The 18,256-nt window shown below is 45.1% G+C and overlaps 1 protein-coding gene across 2 annotated transcripts in view; it reads right to left on the bottom strand.

The window, feature by feature from the left end:
- Positions 1-18,256, bottom strand: part of gabbr1b (gamma-aminobutyric acid (GABA) B receptor, 1b) — a 209,313-nt gene that overhangs the window by 74,422 nt on the left and 116,635 nt on the right. For both annotated transcript variants that reach the window (XM_066673693.1, XM_066673695.1), the window contains exon 7: positions 8,543-8,703. In XM_066673693.1, the coding sequence (XP_066529790.1) occupies positions 8,543-8,703 (161 nt within the window). The remainder of the gene's footprint in view (positions 1-8,542; positions 8,704-18,256) is intronic.

The following is an 18,256-nucleotide window of genomic DNA, read 5'->3' as shown; positions in this document are numbered from 1 at the left end:
GTCACTGAGATGAGACTCTGAGTTTATTCAGGAGTTACAGAGATGAGAGTCTAAGTTAAGTCCCGAGTCACTGAGATCAGTTTTCAAGTAGAGTCATGTGTCAATGAGATGAGAATCTGAGTTGTTTCAGGAGTCACTGATATTGAGAATCCAAGCTGAGTCAGGAGTCAATGGGATGAGTGTCTGAGTCAAGTCAAAATCCTTATCTAACATTAGGATTTTGACTTGACTCAGACACTCATCCCAATGACTCTTGACTCACCTGGGCAGTTACATCCACTCGTACAGGACCAGGCTCTTATCTGTATAAATGTACCTGAACTAACCAGCAACTTTAAACACCACAGAACTATATTAGCAACAAATCTCTGCTTTATCCAATCAGTCAGAGTTTTATCCCTAAACAACAACAACATAACCTCTGTACAGGCATTTCTGTGGACAGAGCTCGGACAGGTCATTTCTCCCGGACGGCGAGCCTTAGGGATATTAACTGACCCACAAGCCGAGAGCTTGAGAGTTGTGAGTGGAAAATGGGCTCAGACACAAGTGTCCTCAGAAGGAGGGTTCACTTTCTATTCCTCCTTTCTCATACTTTTCTTTGTTCTTTTCCTCGCTCTCTCTCTCTCTCTCTCTCTCTCTCTCTCTCTCTCTCTCTCTCTCTCTCTCTCTCTCTCTCTCGTGTGTGAAGATCCTCTCTGGATGGACTCCCTGGAGATGGTCGTCAGCAAAATTTCATATTTTTTTCCAGAAGCCTTTTCCAAGCTTTGTGTGGAAGCCTCTTTTTCTAATCTCTTTCTCCCTCTCTTCCTCTCACTGGCCCTGTTTCTCTCTCTCTCTCTCTCTCTCACCCTGGGGGAATCTGAGCGTGAGTCTGTGTTGTGTAGTACAGCTGGGTCCCGCCGTAACAAATCAACCAAACACACTAGAAGAAAACCCCTGTCACACTGAGTATTTTTGTTCAACATATTTTTTTGTTGTTTTCTGTGGTTTAGGACGGGTTTAGGGAGGGTCTTCTTATTTCACTCCAGTAAAAAGACCTTCGGGCATGTGGGTGCTTACATAAAATGACCTGAAGTTGTCTCTTTACCTTCGGTGAACTGGATAAAACTGCTTCAGGGAAAAATGAAAAAAAAAATGCAAATTGAAGTTTAGACTCTAACTGTAAGATTCATGACTTGAGATTTTTGGCCGTTAAATCATTTACATTTAAACGGATACCTTTGAACTCATCCTTTAAGCATTCACTTAAGATTAAGCCCTGCACATGTCCACTCCAGCTCGCAGGAAATGAGTGGAGATATCAGAAGTGCAACTGATTCCACATTCTCACTACAGTCAGAGCACTTAACGGCAGCTGGTGTCGCAGCAAATTGTCTCTACTTTCTAAAACCAGGTGTAAATCAGTGGCGCCCACTCTGAGACAGGGGCGTCCAATGCGTCCACCAGTCAGCTTTAATGACAAGGCTTAAATAACAACAAGGCTTTAATGTTGAGGGAATTCACAGAACAAAAACGCGTAAACAGTCCAAGGTCGAAGCACGAGGAAATTGCAGGCAAAACAAGTAGAAAGGCAGAAATGAAGCGTGAAAAAACAGGTCGGGGTACGAGAAAATCCCCAACAAACAAAGCTCAGTGTGCATCGAGACACAGGCACTTCCTAAAACACAGGTGAAATGGATCAATATTTGAGCAATTCTCTGATTGGACGGTGTGCTGTCCGTCTAGAACGTGGAATTCTGGGAGTTGGTGTTCTCTTACACCCTGCGCCCCTCTTTGCGTGTGCAAGGCTTTAGGTTTTAGTCAGAATTCATTGCTTTTCCTCAACAAAGGTGCTTATGAGCGCCCCCTATGTGCAGTTTATGCGCCCCACCCACAAGTACGCAGCAGACGACACTTCGTAAAGGGAATGACCCATGTTCCACTGAGAGCCTGTGACATTCCCCACAGAAACCAATAACAATGCGCCTTGGAAAATGGAGGAACATTAACCCTTTAAACGTAACTACAGTAATTTTTTATTAAGTATGAGTTATGTTTTAAAAACGCTGAAGGAAAAAGCCCTGTTTAACTTTAGCGATGTAAACATAAACATCAGGGAGTGTCAGTTATCAGCGTTAATTTAACGTTATTAAAGTTCCTTTATATTTTGTCAAGTAAAATATACATCACTGGTTGCCAGACGCGGCGTTTTGCGTTTAGACCGTAGTGACGTAAACACCTGAAGAGCGTGAGCGTCCCATTCTGCCTTCAAAGCTCCAACCCCTTGGACACTTGAACCCTCGCCCCCCTTTTGCTCACCTTTCAACAACGTCAACAAAGTGTACACTTCCAGGAAGGGCTTAGGGCAAGAACTGGGACAGGGATATAATGTGATTTTTCAGTCCTTTTCCCTGTAATGCTGATATCAATATAGATTAGTGACATCATTTTAAAGTAGCTCATGATCATGACTTGTCTTCTGGAAAACGTATGTCCCAAACCAAATTAATGTTTCAGCATTGTTGAGTACCCTCTGTTTATTATGCCATTCATTATATCATTATTATTGTTATGCATCTAACAATAAAGGCAGCATGGAGCTTCTTTTACACTGTGATAGGAAATATTAACATGAACAGAGGGGAATAATGGATCATTGGATTCACTGGGACAGTACAAATGTGAGCTAACACAGTGTAGTCTATGATAAAGGCAGCATGAAGCTCCTTGTAGCACACAGGAAGCTCTAATTCCACATGCTGATCCATGTTCCTGTGACCAACAGAGGAACACAAGTTTGTGAATGAATATCTTATGTAAGTCACTGACATTAGAAATCTAGCAGAGCTTAAAAAAGCTTCCCCGGCGGCAGCATGTGAGGCCGAGTGGCTCTCTGACCTCCGGCTGGACTTCAGTTGCATGGTAATAAGTGTGAGGCCTTTTTTTTTTAATCCAAAGCCATTGTCACCTCTCAGTACGGCAGGGCTGAACACCTAAGGCCAGACCTGAATGAACCTTTGCTGCTTGCTTTGCGTCCTAATGACTGCGTCTTTCTTCGCCCATGCTCCTAAACTAGCAGTCCACGCTGCTGAATTATAATCCAAGGCCACGGCTGCAATGTAGTGCGCTGTGTGTTATTGCAGTATTGACTTTGGCAGTGTGACATTGACTTTGGCCGGTGTAATGCTGGGGAAGGGCTGCGGCGAGTTATAATCCAGAGCACGCCTTGCCGTTTACTACAGTATACACACAGAAACTGAAGCACTGCATCTACTGCATTGTATTTATTATTGTGATTTCCAATAATCAAATAATAATAAAATATATGGAATTAGCGCATTCCTGTGCTTCTTTTTCATTTCCTTCAGAGATAGCTGTGTTGATTCATGTAAATATAGAGAACACAATTGAATAATATTAATTGAACTAATTATCCCACATCACTACCCGACCTCTACTAGCATTCTTCAGATGCTGTCAGGGAAAGTTACTACAGCAAAGGACTGACAAAGTACCTGTTTATACTCTCGGTTTCAGTAGAAATGTTGGATGAGTGGGTGTCTAAAAGCTTTTGGCATATAGTGCAACACCGAACTGATATTATTCAATTGTGTTCTCTATATTTACATGAATCAACACAGCTATCTCTGAAGGAAATGAAAAAGAAGCACAGGAATGCGCTAATTCCATATATTTTATTATTATTTGATTATTGGAAATCACAATAATAAATACAATGCAGTAGATGCAGTGCTTCAGTTTCTGTGTGTATACTGTAGTAAACGGCAAGGCGTGCTCTGGATTATAACTCGCCGCAGCCCTTCCCCAGTCACCCGGAGGAAACCCACACAGACACGGAGAACACACCACACTCCTCACAGACAGTCACCCGGAGGAAACCCACGCAGACACAGGGAGAACACACCACACTCCTCACAGACAGTCACCCAGAGGAAACCCACGCAGACACAGGGAGAACACACCACACTCCTCACAGACAGTCACCCAGAGGAAACCCACGCAGACACAGGGAGAACACACCACACTCCTCACAGACAGTCACCCAGAGCGGGACCCGAACACACAACCTCCAGGTCCCTAGAGCTGTGTGACTGTGACACTACCTGCTGCGCCACCGTGCGGCCCGTGTGAAAAAACATGAATATGGGAAATATATTGTAATCCTTAAAAGTTTCAAACCCTCCCTAAAGGAATGTTTTTACCTATTTTTGGTGGCGACCATATTTTAATTAGCACAGTGGCCAATAAAGAGATTCTAATTCTAATTCTAATTATTTAGGAGGGTCAGACTCCCTTGTAATTGGAACCATGGTTCTGGATCACCACTCCTGCACTCTTGCAGCATTACTGCTCTGAAATTGTGTCTTGACATTTATCCAATCCATGACCATGACCACACACACACACACACACACATCCTGAGTGGCAGGCGGCCATAACAACACCCGGGAGCAGTTGGAGGTTAGACCTTACACACAGAACAATTCAGCCATGGATGTTGAAGGAGGAAACAGTGCTGTTCCTTCACTCCACCCACCTCCAATGTCTCCGGCCAGTGAGGCGGATCAAACCGGAGACCTTCCTGTCTATATTCACATTCATTACAAGCAGTGACCAAAAGTGACTGGCCCTATGGAGGACGGCTTTATGGGGGTCTGCTGCGCTCAATAACCTCTGAAATGCTTTTTGTCTCACTGGATGGAGATTGTTCTAATGGCCTTTCAGGTGCCACACTGAAAATGACATTAACCCCCCACACCCCAAACTCTCTTGGACCACTGATTCATGTGTCCACCCCCTGCTTGTTTTCGCAGCAACTGCAAAAGGACACAATCTTCCTCTCTCCCTCTCTCTCTCTCTTGCCTTTTGTGGTGGGAATCTGTGGAGTTGTGTGTTTTGTTTGAACTGCAGTTGCCTGGGCGACGGTTGCCGTGCCAACCACCGCCCCCAGTCTCCCCTCCTGCTTCATGCCTTTGAAGTGGGGTTCCAATGCGGAGCCGTTTGGACCAATCGCGACGGAGCTCTCGGCAAAAGGGACCAATCGCAGAGCTTGAACCGTTTGCAGCCTGAGTGTGAGTGCTGGCATCTCCAGTGCGGGGGAGGAGGAGAAGCAGGTGGGAAAGAGAGAGAGAGAGAGAGAGAGATGGAAACAGTGAAGTGTGCAAAGTGAAAGAAACGGATGGGTAGCACAGCCTGTTTAAGAGTCATTAATCCATTATGAATCCCAGGGCTTTCTTTATTTTTGAACATTTTTTTTACAAGAACAAAAAAAAAAGAGCGAGCGCGAAGAAAGGAGAGTAGAAAGAAAAACATTCCTCCGCTCTCCACTCCTCTCCTACACCTTCATTAATTCCGACCCAAGCTCTTTGAAATAAACGATGAAGCAGCGAGGAACTGCATTCGGAATCATCATGAGGAAATTCACATTAGCAGGGTAATGATAATGAATGGCCATCGCGCTTCAAAAAACCAACCATATAAATCTCAGAGGGGGGGGGGCAGCTTATTACCACAATCACTAATGCCAACTAATGGCTTAATGCTTTGATAAATTGCAAATTTAGGCAAAACACCTCCTCGGAGCGAAAGGCTTCAAACAGCTCGGGTTAAAATCTACAAATGATGGCGTTCAAACTGTGCACTGTATAAATAATTAACACTGATGGAGTAAACAAGTCTCATACAATGTATGGGCTGGCTCAGTGTATTCACATACTTCCATATGGCTATGAAAAAAAAACAAATCTTTGCTCCATGCCATAGCCTTCGTGTACTCCATAAATAATTAATGTTAATCCCACACAACAAGTACACAGCCTGGTTCAGTCCACGCTGTACGTCCAAAAGACACCCATGTTCCTGAATCTCAAAGGGCTTTAATGAGGGACAGCCCGCCCATTTTACTGGGGTAAACATTGCTGTTGACTGCATTCAGCTACATAAACAATAGGGAGGTCAGGATATTGCCTTAGTTTTGGGGGTCACAGACTCCATTACAATTCATCCTAAAGATATAGGATGGCCCCTGAAAACACATTTCCCACTCCTCCGTCCATCGCCGGGGGGCTTTACAACGCTCAGGACGACACATGACGTTGTGCTTCTACAAGCTGAGTGTGTGCAGGACTGAATATATCCGTCCACAAACTTTTGGACATGCATTGTATCTCTGATCATTTAGACGCCTATTCATCTACATCCTCGGAAGGGCTTAACCAAAGCGACACATGCTTGATCTACGTGACTCTGATCATGGCGCCTGAGTCAACACAATCACCTGAACGCCCGCGCCTTCAAACAGCACGACTTGCAATCTACAGTGGTGTTCGCAAGCTGTTTAAATAATTAATACCAACACGTGAGCGAGCTACGGTCTTACACTGTGTGTGTGAGTGTGTGTGTGTGTTTGTTGAGGTGGAAGGTGGGGTCAGCTCCTGTTGATTATTGTGTGTGTATGTGATGTCATAAATTCCTAATTTAAATAAAACCTCTTCATAAAATAAGAGTTCAAAATACACGGATTCAGATCAGCAGAATACACAGTTCTCACAGGGTAAATAATTAATATTGTACCGTGTGTATTACTGCACACAAATATGTATCATTTACATCTGCGTGGCATTCCATTTGCTCCAAATTTGAACAAAACATCTCCAGAAAGCGTGAGACTTCCAACAATAAGACTGGGTAAATAATTAATGTCGGTGTATAAGTGAGCTAAAAGCTCACACAGAGTCTGTAATGTGTGTGTGTGTGTGTGTGTGTGTGTGTGTGTCTAGTTGAGTGCATCACCACACGTCGTGTATCATCGCTCTGTCAAAACCTCGTAACTCGTCTGAAAACACCAGCTGCTCTTCACACCAGGTGGATGTTTCATGACCAATGAATCAATAATAAAAAATCACTTGCTGATGCATTAACTTAGATGAGAAATATTCTCCAATACAATCATCATTTTGGAGATGCATGGCTTTGGGATGACAGTAAACACACACACACACACACACACACACACACACACACACACACATATATATATATATGCTTTGGAAATTATCTGAAGGCTTAAGACTTTAAACAACACCCTGCCATTCATCTTTTTTTCCGTGAAGCACTTTGGTCAACACTTGCTGTCTTTAAACTGTGTTATATAAATAAAGCTGTCTTGTCTTTTCTCAAAGTAAATAATTAACATCAGTCAACATGTAAACCAGTTTAATACACTGTGTCTAATCCCTCTACGCATTACTCATCTGCCCCTCCTTTGCTTTGTGGGAAAATATCGAGAGAACTAATTGTAAGTATTGTATTTAAAATTATTATATCATTTAATTTTAATATAATTTAATTATTAAGCCAAAAGTAGGTCTTCAGGAGTTTTATATGTTTGGCATTTATCAGTGCACAACATAATACATGTGTATGTACGTATATATATATATATATATATATATACACCAACTAGCCTTTACATTATATTTATAGCTCTACAATCACACAAAGTAGTCCGGCTGTTGCTCTGCCTACATCTTTATCCCCCTTTCACCCTGGGCTTCAATGGTCAGGACCACCACAGAGCAGATATGATTTAGTGGTGAATCATTCCCAGCGCTGCAGTGACACGTGGTGGTGGTGTGTTAGTGTGTGTTGCACTGGTGAGAGTGGATCAGACACAGCAGTGCTACTGGAGTTTTTAAACCCAGTCTGAGCAAAATCCACCAACTACAAATATCCATCCTGCGTCCACTGATGAAGGACTAGACGACAAGTATCAGGGCTACAGCGTGTCTACTAGAGTCCGCAGCGAGCGGGAACAGTGTTTTAAAAACAAACCAGTGACACTGCAGCACTTGTGAATGATCCGCCATCCAAATACAAAAAACATCCTCTTTGTTGTTGGCTCTCTGGGGCTCCTGACCACTGACGAAAGGGGTTAATGGAGCTAAAGAATTCTGCAGAGCAACAGAAGGATTACAACCTGTGATTGGAGATGTCATAGGGGTAGCTGAAATAACAGGAAAATGAGTGTAGAAACAAAGGCAACATTAATGTCATGGCTGGTCTGTGTATATCAAACGTATTAATAAATAAGTCCTTAATGCAAGACTTCCAATGTATAAATAATTAATTCCAGCGCTACAGTGTGTCTATACTTAGTGTAACATATAACTGCACATCAACAGACCAGATATTAACCTCTGATCTCTAAAAACACTACAGAAACCACCGTATTTAACACCAAAGAAGTTCCAACACCTGGCATTAGCACGGTGACCTCAAACTCATGTGCAGCTGCTCTAAATGAGCCCATTTCATTACATGCTTTTCTATGGAGTTTATTATTCAGTCTTACAGTGTGTGTCTGTATGGGGGCAACATTAAATAAGATGTCTTCGATAGCTCCAAGGGGGTGTGTGTTTACCGCTGGGGTAAACTGTTCTAACTCCTCACTGTCCTACACTTTCACACACTGCTGTAGCTCATGGATTTGATGCTAATGAATCATGGTCTAATGTATGAGATTAGATGGTCCACTCACCCTGCTGTCGTAGTAGATGAGCTCCAGCTCGTAGTCGGGGAGGATGTCCGTGCGCTTGTTGACCAAGTCCAGGGCCATTTGGGCGGAAGGAAGACACGCTTGACCGCCGGGCCACCCGCCGCTCATGGGGAACAAGCCGCCGATGTAGAGCTTCTTCTTCCCTAGAGCCGGGCAGGGGCAGGACAACAGAAAAGTCAGGAGGAGTGCGCGAGCGACCGGCAAGCGCCGAGAGCAAAAGTGAGGCTGCCAGTGTCCGGCCATGGCTGGGAATGAGCTTGAGTGGATCAGACAAACGGTCACTGGTGTCCACTGGTGTCCAAGGAGCGTTCACTGAGTGCTCGAGTTTGATTTAGGATCCTACACAAAGGCTTGACCCCCCCACCCCCCTCACACTCGAAAGTCTCAAACAAGTTACTCCAAGGAGGAAAAGTCTGGAGTGGACGCTGCACCGCTGACCAGACTACACTTTCTACTGGACACTGTAGAGACTCAGACTTGATGGGCATTTGTAGCTTATTGAGTGAGGTCTGTTAATCAAAGGCTGATGCATCTAAGAGTCCAGCACAATACACAAGGTTGCAGTGATCTGGCTTCACAGAGGAGTGTTCCTCTCATGACATAATTGATTTACGCCCAGAGGAACGAGAGACTGGAGGATAATAAGGTCCATTAACACAGGCACAGGCCACCAAGCGAGCTAATTGAATTTTGGCGGCGGATATCAGTGTCTTAATAGACAGAGACGGCGTCTTGTTTAAATCTGATGCTATCGAGGGAAAGAGGCTGAAAAACAGACCCGAAGCCTAGTTGAGGAAAGTGAAGCCGAAGAAGACCACGGGTCTGAGAATAACAGTAAGCAACAACAACCAAGCATCAAGCAAGCACTGCTCGTCTTAACTGTGTGTGTGTGTGTGTGTGGTCAGTGTAAGTCTTGAGCGTCACTTCTACGGTCAAATCGCATCACTACATACTCACGCAGCTCCTGAACCATCGCTGCCACTGGGCTCAATTCAATCACATTAACGTCACATTTTGTGTACCATCACCGCAGTGCGATACCGTCCACTCAAGCTAACCCTCCTTTCCGTGCCTCATCCTTAAAAAAACAGACTCGGAAATCAAGCCGGGAAGCGGCGGAGAAGCGAGGCTGGTGGCAGATGGAAGCTGGTGGATGTGTGTAATCCGCGGAGCCTTCAGCTAGAGACGGGAAAACAAAAGAAACGGAGAGAACGGCTCGCAGCGGTGCATCTGTGGGCTTCAGCGGGGAGACTGAGACAGAGAGAGAGTGAGTGCCAGGTTTAGAGGGGGGAGAGAGAGAGCGAGAGAGAGAGAGAGAGAGAGAAAGAGAGTGGTACAGGGAGGGTGTGTGAGAGAGAGAAAGCAGAAGAGATGACAAGAAGGAGCGAGAGGAGGAGACGGAGGGAGAGAACAGTAGAGGGTGGGAGAGAGAGAGAGAGAGAGAGAGAGAGAGAGAGAGAGAGAGAGAGAGAACAGTCGAAGAAGGATTAGGGAGAGATTGAGAGAGGGATGAGGAGGAGGGAGAGGGAGAGGACGGCAAAGCAGAGAACGAAGGGTGACAGAGGGGGAGAAAATGAATGATGGAGGGAGAGCGCATTATTAAAAGTGTGAGGTGAAAGGAGAGAGAGAGGAAGAGAGAGAAAGAGAGAGAGAGAGGGTGAGAGAGTGAGAATGAAAGGGGGACAGTAAAGGAGAGAACAGCTTAAAGAGAGAGGAAGGGAGAGGTATCTGAGGGAAAAGGGGAGCAGGTAGAGAGAGAGAGAGAGAGAGAGAGAGAGAGAGAGAGAGAGAGAGAGAGAGAGAGAGAGAGAGTTGCAGAGAGATGAAGGGGAGGGATTGTGCTCTATCCCTCTCCGTTTCACAAACCTCTTTGAATTTGCAATCCTTTAACACAGCCTCTCTCTCATTTATCTCCCCCTCCCTCTCTCTTTCTCTCCCTCTCTCCCTCTTTTCTCTGCCAGGAACACGCAGGCTTTTTTTCTTCTTTTCTGCTCTGAACACACACCTCCATCCACACACACCTCTCACAGCTCTCCACACACAGCTCCACTAATCATGAGCATCTCATCATTAAAGTGCCCTTTGAAACGTGAATCAGGAAGAACCCCCCTGTCTCTCTCTCTCTCTCTCTCTCTCTCTCTCTCTCTCTTTTGTGTCACACCCCCCCCTCTTTCTCTTCCTCACCTCCCCATTTCTCCCTCTCTCCCACACCCCCTCTCAGTTTAATCAGTGCTGAGTGCTTTCCTGGAACGGCACGGACATAAGAACATAAAGTAAGAAAACTTTTATTCGTCCTCTCACATAAATATACACACACACACACACACACACACACACACACACACACACACACACACACATATATATATCACTCCCTCACTCCCTCTTCACTCACTCTCACACACTCACCCATTAACAACTTCTCTCCATCTCCCTTTCTCACTTTCCACCCCCTCCCTCTCTCCATTTATCCTCCTCTCTCCTCTTTTCCTCTTCTGCTTCTTCATTTCTTCTCAGGATCTCTCTGCCTCACCCTTCCCCCGTCTTCCTCTCTCTCTCTCTCTCTCTCTCTCTCTCTCTCTCTCTCTCTTCATTTAAATTCATTAAGTTATACTGGGCAGTCCATAATCAGATTATTATCCGAGTATTGCATCACTCTCTAAAGAAAAAACACATATCTTGTTGTTTTGTGGCTCTTTAGTTTACACGGATTGAACACAGCAGCTGTGTGAAAACGTCGTGACGAACGGACCAATAGAAATGCTCCAAATTTACTTGGATTCATTTATTTTTTTTAAACAATGATTTCCATTGAAAATTAAGGTTTTTTCTTTCTCCTGTAAAGTTACTATGTTGGAGATACATGTTTTTAATTGGACAGTGATGATTATCAAAGCATTAATTAACACAGCAATATAGAGCACTGAGAATAATAATAATAATAATAATAATAATAATATTGATTTAAAAAGATGTGTAAAAATGGTAACAAACATTTAGGTGTGTGTGTGTGTGTGTGTGTGTGTGTGTGGGGAGTGGGGTGGGTCACTCGACTTTCCCTCAGTTTGTGGCAGTCAGATACGTATCGCGCTGCCGGAACGCTGCTCTCCCCCCGTCTCTCCGAGCAGGACGCCAGCTGTGGAATTATGGGTGAGTTTTCTGGAATTCTGGGAAATATATTTCTCTATATTTTGTTTGTCTCTGTCTCTGTGAGGAGGTGCAGCTCTGTCTCTAGCATGTTGCTGTGGCAGTGCCGGGAGTGTGTCTGCTCTCCGGGGGGGAGCCTGGTGTGTGTGTAGGGGCCGGTCTGTACCTGGTCAGTGTGGGGTCAGTCATTGTGCTCAGTGGACTGTGGCTTTAGCACTGCATTCTGCGTTGTGATTGTGATTCTGTGTGTGTGTGTGTGTGTGTGGACCAGTGGGTGATTTTGTAGTTCTGTTTCTGTTTCACTCTCTCTCTCTCTCTCTCTCAGTTCACTGATAACGTGTGTGTCCCCAGTGTGAAGCAGGGAGTGAATCCCCGAAAGCTAGGTGTCCTTTGGAAGAAGGTTTTGATGGTTTTGTCTTTTTCAGGGGGTTACTGCCAGGGCCCAGGTTTATTGAGTAGAATGAGAACGACTGGTTGGGATTTTTCTACTTGTGCCACAGATCATCTTTTGTAAGACACTGTGTGTGGCCCACTTGATTGTTTTTGGCTTTAGAGTGAATATATTATTTCTGAGATCCTCCTCAGTGATGGAGGAGTCCAGGGCATTTTAGAAGCCTTTCATCGCTCCTTTACTCACTCCCTCAATCACACTCTCCATCCCTCCTTCAGTCATTCGTCCACTTGCTCACTTTCCCACATGAACTCCCCTTTTTTCTGCCTTTTCCACAAGTGAACACAGTTCTGGGCCTTAATGATACATCTGTGACATGCTTTGGTCAAATTACCACAAGGATCAAACACCACAGCGTCACCCTGCCCCTTTCTAAACAACCGTTCTGTTCTTTCTTCTCCATTCTCATTTTCTCCATTTCTTCCCAGTGCTCTTTTTTCTTCGCACTTCTTGTGTTACAAAAAATGAATGAATGAATGACTACATCTACATCTACATACAGTGCCAGTCAAAAGTTTGGACACACCCCTTAACTCTCGGCGAGGCCACAGCTGTTCACTGAAAACCGTTCCAGGTGACGACCTCATGAAGCTGACTGAGAGAACGCAGAGAGTGTGTAAAGCTGTCATACAAGAAAAAGGGGGCTACTTTGAAGAATCTAAAGTATAAAACATATTCTGGTGTGTTTAACACTGTTTTTTTTTTTATTTACTACATAATTCCATATGTGTTCCTTCATAGTTTTAATGTCTTCCACATTCATTTACAGTGTAGAAAAAAAAAAAAAAAAAAAAAAATATATATATATATATATATGTATATAAATAAAATGGGAGTGGTTGGTGATATTAACTTCCTGTGGCACATTAGCATATGGGGGGGGGCTTTTCAAGATGGGTGGTGACCATTTCGAAGTCGGCCATTTTGGATTCAACTTTTGTTTTTTCAATGGGAAGAGGGTCATGTGACACATCAAACTTATTGGAAATATCACAAGAAAAACAATGGTGTGTGTGCTTTTAACATTACTTTATTCTTTCATGAGTTATTTACAAGTTTCTGACCCCTTATAAAATGTGTTCAAAGTGCTGCCCATTGTGTTGAATTGTCAATGCAACCCTCTTCTCTCACTCTTCTCCCACTGATAGCAACAGCGCAGGAGAAATGCTAGCACAGGCTTCCAGTATCCGTAGTTTCAGGTGCTGCACATCTCGTATCTTCACAGCATAGACAACTGCCTCCAGATGACCCCAAAGATAAAAGTCTAAGGGGGGTCAGATCGGGAGACCTTGGGGGCCATTCAACTGGCCCACGACGACCAATCCACTTTCCAGTAAACTGTTCATCTAGGAATGCTCGGACCTGACACCCATAATGTGATCTTGCAATTTCGCATATCCAGTGGCCTTGAGGTTTCCACTGATGAAGAATGGCCCCACTATCTTTGTACCCCATATACCACACCATACCATCAAGATACCATCAGGAAGTTAATATCACCAACCATTCCCATTTTATTAAGGTGTATCCGTATAAATGGCCCACCCTGTATATATATAAATATATAAAATGTCTGTAGTAAAACATTCCCATGCACAGCATCAGTGTGCCCCAGTAAGTGTAAGGATGAGTAAACTGTCCATAAATTATTACCAAGCGACATAGTGATCTCATTGTTCAGTCTAGAGTGCAGAAACACAGTAACAGCAGCAGGTCCGCACTAACACAGCGCACATCAGTGTGTATTAATACTCTGTAAACATGGAGCTGTACAGTGTAACTCTGCACAGTCCAGACGGCGTCGGTCAATAGTGTCCAGCAGGAGACTCTGTGTGAGAAGTAAAAATCTCAGATAGGCTTCTGTAGCACAGCACAGCTGTGTCAGTCTTCTGCTGAATGGGCTTCTGTTTGTCCACTATGGTCTGCAGGGGCTGTGAGCTATTGTCCATAACGGTGAGCAGCTTGCTGAGACTCTGTTGTTCTGCCACAACCTCCAGAGAGTCCAGATTGACTCCTACAACAGGGACAGCCTTCCTGATCCATCCAGTTTGTTCAGAGCATTCTCATTGGTGCTGTCGCCTCAGCAAACGACAGAATATGGCATTGCCCCATTCCTGGACTCTGGGAGCAGTAACACTGGAGACTGTGGGGGCAGTTTAGCCGAAATTTCAAGCGAAACACAACCACAGACATACGGGACCTGAACAAGTGAAAACCATCTCCATCCACATGGGGTGAAGTATTTAACGGCCTCACAGACCACTTACACCTCCTCCATCATCACCATGTTTGTTGTTGTTGTCAGAAACCTTGGACTCTGCACTGCCCTCTAGTGGATATATTGCTGAACACCCACGGCAACATAAAGGACGCATAAGAGGATGTGTGCAATGGCGGCTACAGCGTTTGAAACAGATGCATTCATCTCTGTATGTAAAAGGGTGGATAAATGAGCCTGTTCACGTGAGGTACAATTAAAGGGAAATCACTTTGCTGCATAATTAATAAACCTATAAATCATATGAGGCCAGAGGGTCACTGCCTTTGAAACAACTCCAAATAAGCAAAATATATCCACAAAATACAATCCTGAGTTCTGCTGCGCTGTGCAAAAGTGCTTTTATTCAAAATGAAAAGCCACTAACTGGGTTTCCATCGGTGACATTGTGGTGCAGTAGGAAGTGTCTCTGTCACAGCTTCAGGGACCATGAAGTTGTGGGTTTGAGTCCTGCTCCGGGTGACTGTCTGTGAGAAGTTTAGTGTGTTCTCCCTGTGTCTGCATGGGTTTCCTCCGGGTGACTGTCTGTGAGGACTGTGGTGTGTTCTCTCTGTGTCTGCGTGGGTTTCCTCCGGGTGACTGTCTGTGCGGAGTGTGGTGTGTTCTCCCTGTGTCTGCGTGGGTTTCCTCCGGGCGACTGTCTCTCTGAGGAGTGTGGTGTGTTCTCCCTGTGTCTGCGTGGGTTTCCTCCGGGTGACTGTTTCTCTGAGGAGTGGTGTGTTCTCCCTGTGTCTGCGTGGGCTTCCTCCGGGTGACTGTCTGTGAGGAGTGTGGTGTGTTCTCTCTGTGTCTGCGTGGGCTTCCTCTGGGTGACTGTTTCTCTGAGGAGTGTGGTGTGTTCTCCCTGTGTCTGAGTGGGTTTCCTCTGGGTGACTGTCTGTGAGGAGTGTGGTGAGTTCTCCCTGTGTCTGCGTGGGTTTCCTCTGGGTGACTGTCTGTGAGGAGTGTGGTGAGTTCTCCCTGTGTCTGCGTGGGTTTCCTCCGGGTGACTGTCTGTGAGGAGTGTGGTGAGTTCTCCCTGTGTCTGTGTGGGTTTCCTCCAGGTGACTGTCTGTGAGGAGTGTGGTGTGTTCTCCCTGTGTCTGTGGCAAAGAAGAGAGATGAGGAATTGGGGGAGGAGTCTCTTAAAAGCCTGTGGTCACAGGGTCAGTACGGGCTTCTGGGGGGCGCTGTGCCACATGCGCAGTAGGTAAGAACCAGCCGAAACCACATTGTTTATTTGAAGAAAACCTTTCCATCGCTCTTTTGCACATTTGCGCTTTTCCACTTTGGCCTTTTCCATTCAGGTTTTTTTTCTGTTAAGATTCATAATTCACAAAAACAGTGTTTATTTATGCTGTGTGATGGTCATTGTCCTGACTGTGTGCTTTACATGGCATTCTGTGTCCTAAACCAGCATTGCAGTGACCCCACAGCCTCAAGGGAGGTCACTGGCTGCTTCTGAAGCAGGGACTTGTAGAAAGTGGTAAGGAAGACACTGTCATGTCCTTCCCGAACAGACTGAATGTGGGCAGACATGACAAGAGGGAAGTATGATTGAAAGCTCCAGGGAGCTTTGGCTTTGCACTGTCACAAAGGCTGAGACTTCACACACAGAGTCAGCTTTGGTGGAGGGTGGACACATGGACAAATCACATGGACACATCCCAACCACATACAGTTTAATGTCCAGTTCCCGGATCAGGTGAAGATGAGATTGCGGTATGTCTTGGTTCAGCTATGACTCTGTGAAGCAAATTAGACCAGTAGGTTTGTTCTTTTAAATCTGGCAGTGACCGCATGTCCCTCCTGATGACGGAAAGGTGACAGAGTTTGTATGTTTGTCTCTTCGCTCAATGTTTGTCTCCCACATTCCGGCCGGCTCCTGTTGACTCAGCTCCACAGGAACCGCAGTCAGGTAAACAAGTCGGTGGCTTCCTCAGCGAGAGCAACTGATCCCACAAGTAAACAACGCAGGGGTTCTACACAGAGATTGTACACGGTCCAGGCCAGTGTGAGTGTAGAAGCGTTAAAAACATCTGATAAGTGTTCAAGAATAGAAGAAGTTCCAAAGAAAGGTGTAGTTTACTGCAAAAAAGACTGGGACTGGGACCGAGCAGTGTCTGAAGTGTGCTGAATTCAATTTGATTCAGTTCAGTTCCGTTTAAAGTCAATTTAATTCTATTTAGTTTGACTTGAATCGATTCAGATTTGTTTATTCCTGGGGCAAAGCACAAAATGTTGGACCCTGGGACCAGTAGTTTGCCAAAACCCCTTTTGCTTTTACAGTGGTTGACAGAGTAGTGGGAAGGTGGGGAAATTAAAGAACGCAACACGTAGAACTTACAGTGAAAAACACAGTGTGGTATCGTTTATTTTGATTATAACAGAAAGTATAAAATAAATGTATAAATGTATTTCTGATGAGCGGCACGGTGGTGCAGCTGGTAGGTGTCGCAGTCACACAGCTCCAGGGGCCTGGAGGTTGTGGGTTCGATTCCCGCTCCTGGTGACTGTCTGTGAGGAGTTTGGTGTGTTCTCCCTGTGTCTGCGTGGGTTTCTTCCGGGTGACTGTCTGTGAGGAGTGTGGTGTGTTCTCCCTGTGTCTGCGTGGGTTTCCTCCGGGTGACTATCTGTGAGGAGTGTGGTGTGTTCTCCCTGTGTCTGCGTGGGTTTCCTCCGGGTGCTCCGGTTTCCTCCCACAGTCCAAAAACACACGTTGGTAGGTGGATTGGCGACTCAAAAGGTGTGAGTGAATGTGTGTGTGTGTTTGTGTGTTGCCCGAAGGACTGGCGCCCCCTCCAGGGTGTGTTCCTGCCTTGCGCCCAATGATTCCAGGTAGGCTCTGGACCCACCGCAACCCTGAATTGGATAAGCGGTTACAGATAATGGATGGATGGATGTATTTCTGATGCTGTTGGGGAGGCAGGTTCACTATTACCCACAGTTCAGCACCCCTGGTTTAGTCTACCTTACGTGAATCGAATTAAATTAAATCGTAGCCACTGAATCAAACTGTATCCAATGAATTCCAAGCCAATCCACAGAGACTATAGAAAGCACTCTGCACCATTTCTAAAGTGACAGGAGACTTAGAGCTCTGATTCTATACAGATTTATTTCACTATGCGCAGCTTGAACATGCACACGCTGGGACTCCTCTATCAGTTTAAACGTTAAAAGAACAAACACATTATGCAAGTTTATTTTTTCATTCCACCAAGGGTCTTATGTCTTTCTCTCTCTCTCTCTCTCTCTCTCTCTCTCTCGCTCTCTCTCTCTCTCTCTCTCTCTCTCTCATGAAAGCACAAAATCGAGAATTTCTCCTCTTTGTTAACTCTCTGCTCCATCTCCGTCTGCCAGTCAGCTCCTGTCTTTAATCTAGCTGCATCATTAAGGAGGTCGGAGAGGAGAGCTGTGGAAGCTAAAGCTAAACTCAGTTATGTATCCCCCCCACACACACACACAGTAATCCCTGTGCATTGTGAACATACGCAGCACACTGAAGTTATCCCAGTTAATCCTGCTCAGAGATGTATGACCACAGCAAAAAAAAAATCAAGAAACAGATCTTAACGTCTCCGTACTTTCTCTCAGACAACAGTCAGTTCAGATGGACAGACACAAGAGACTTTAGTTTACGTCTCTCTTACTGCTCGGATACTTTACAACATTCCAGGAATCCCACACAGCTCCTTTTGAAATGTAGTAGTTTTTTACCTGCAACTCATTTAAACTAAGCATCTTCTCATTTTAAAGCTGTGGTCAGCAGCTGGGCCAGAAGTAGCTCATGTTTATTTAGTGCCTTATGCTACAGGCCTCTGAAATCATCAGTCTCTCC

This window comes from Hoplias malabaricus, chromosome 6 (assembly GCF_029633855.1).
Source record: "Hoplias malabaricus isolate fHopMal1 chromosome 6, fHopMal1.hap1, whole genome shotgun sequence".
Classification (NCBI taxonomy): Eukaryota; Metazoa; Chordata; class Actinopteri; order Characiformes; family Erythrinidae; genus Hoplias; species Hoplias malabaricus.
The sequence above is the reverse complement of the archived record's forward strand: the minus strand, read 5'-3'. Positions and strand labels throughout refer to the sequence as shown.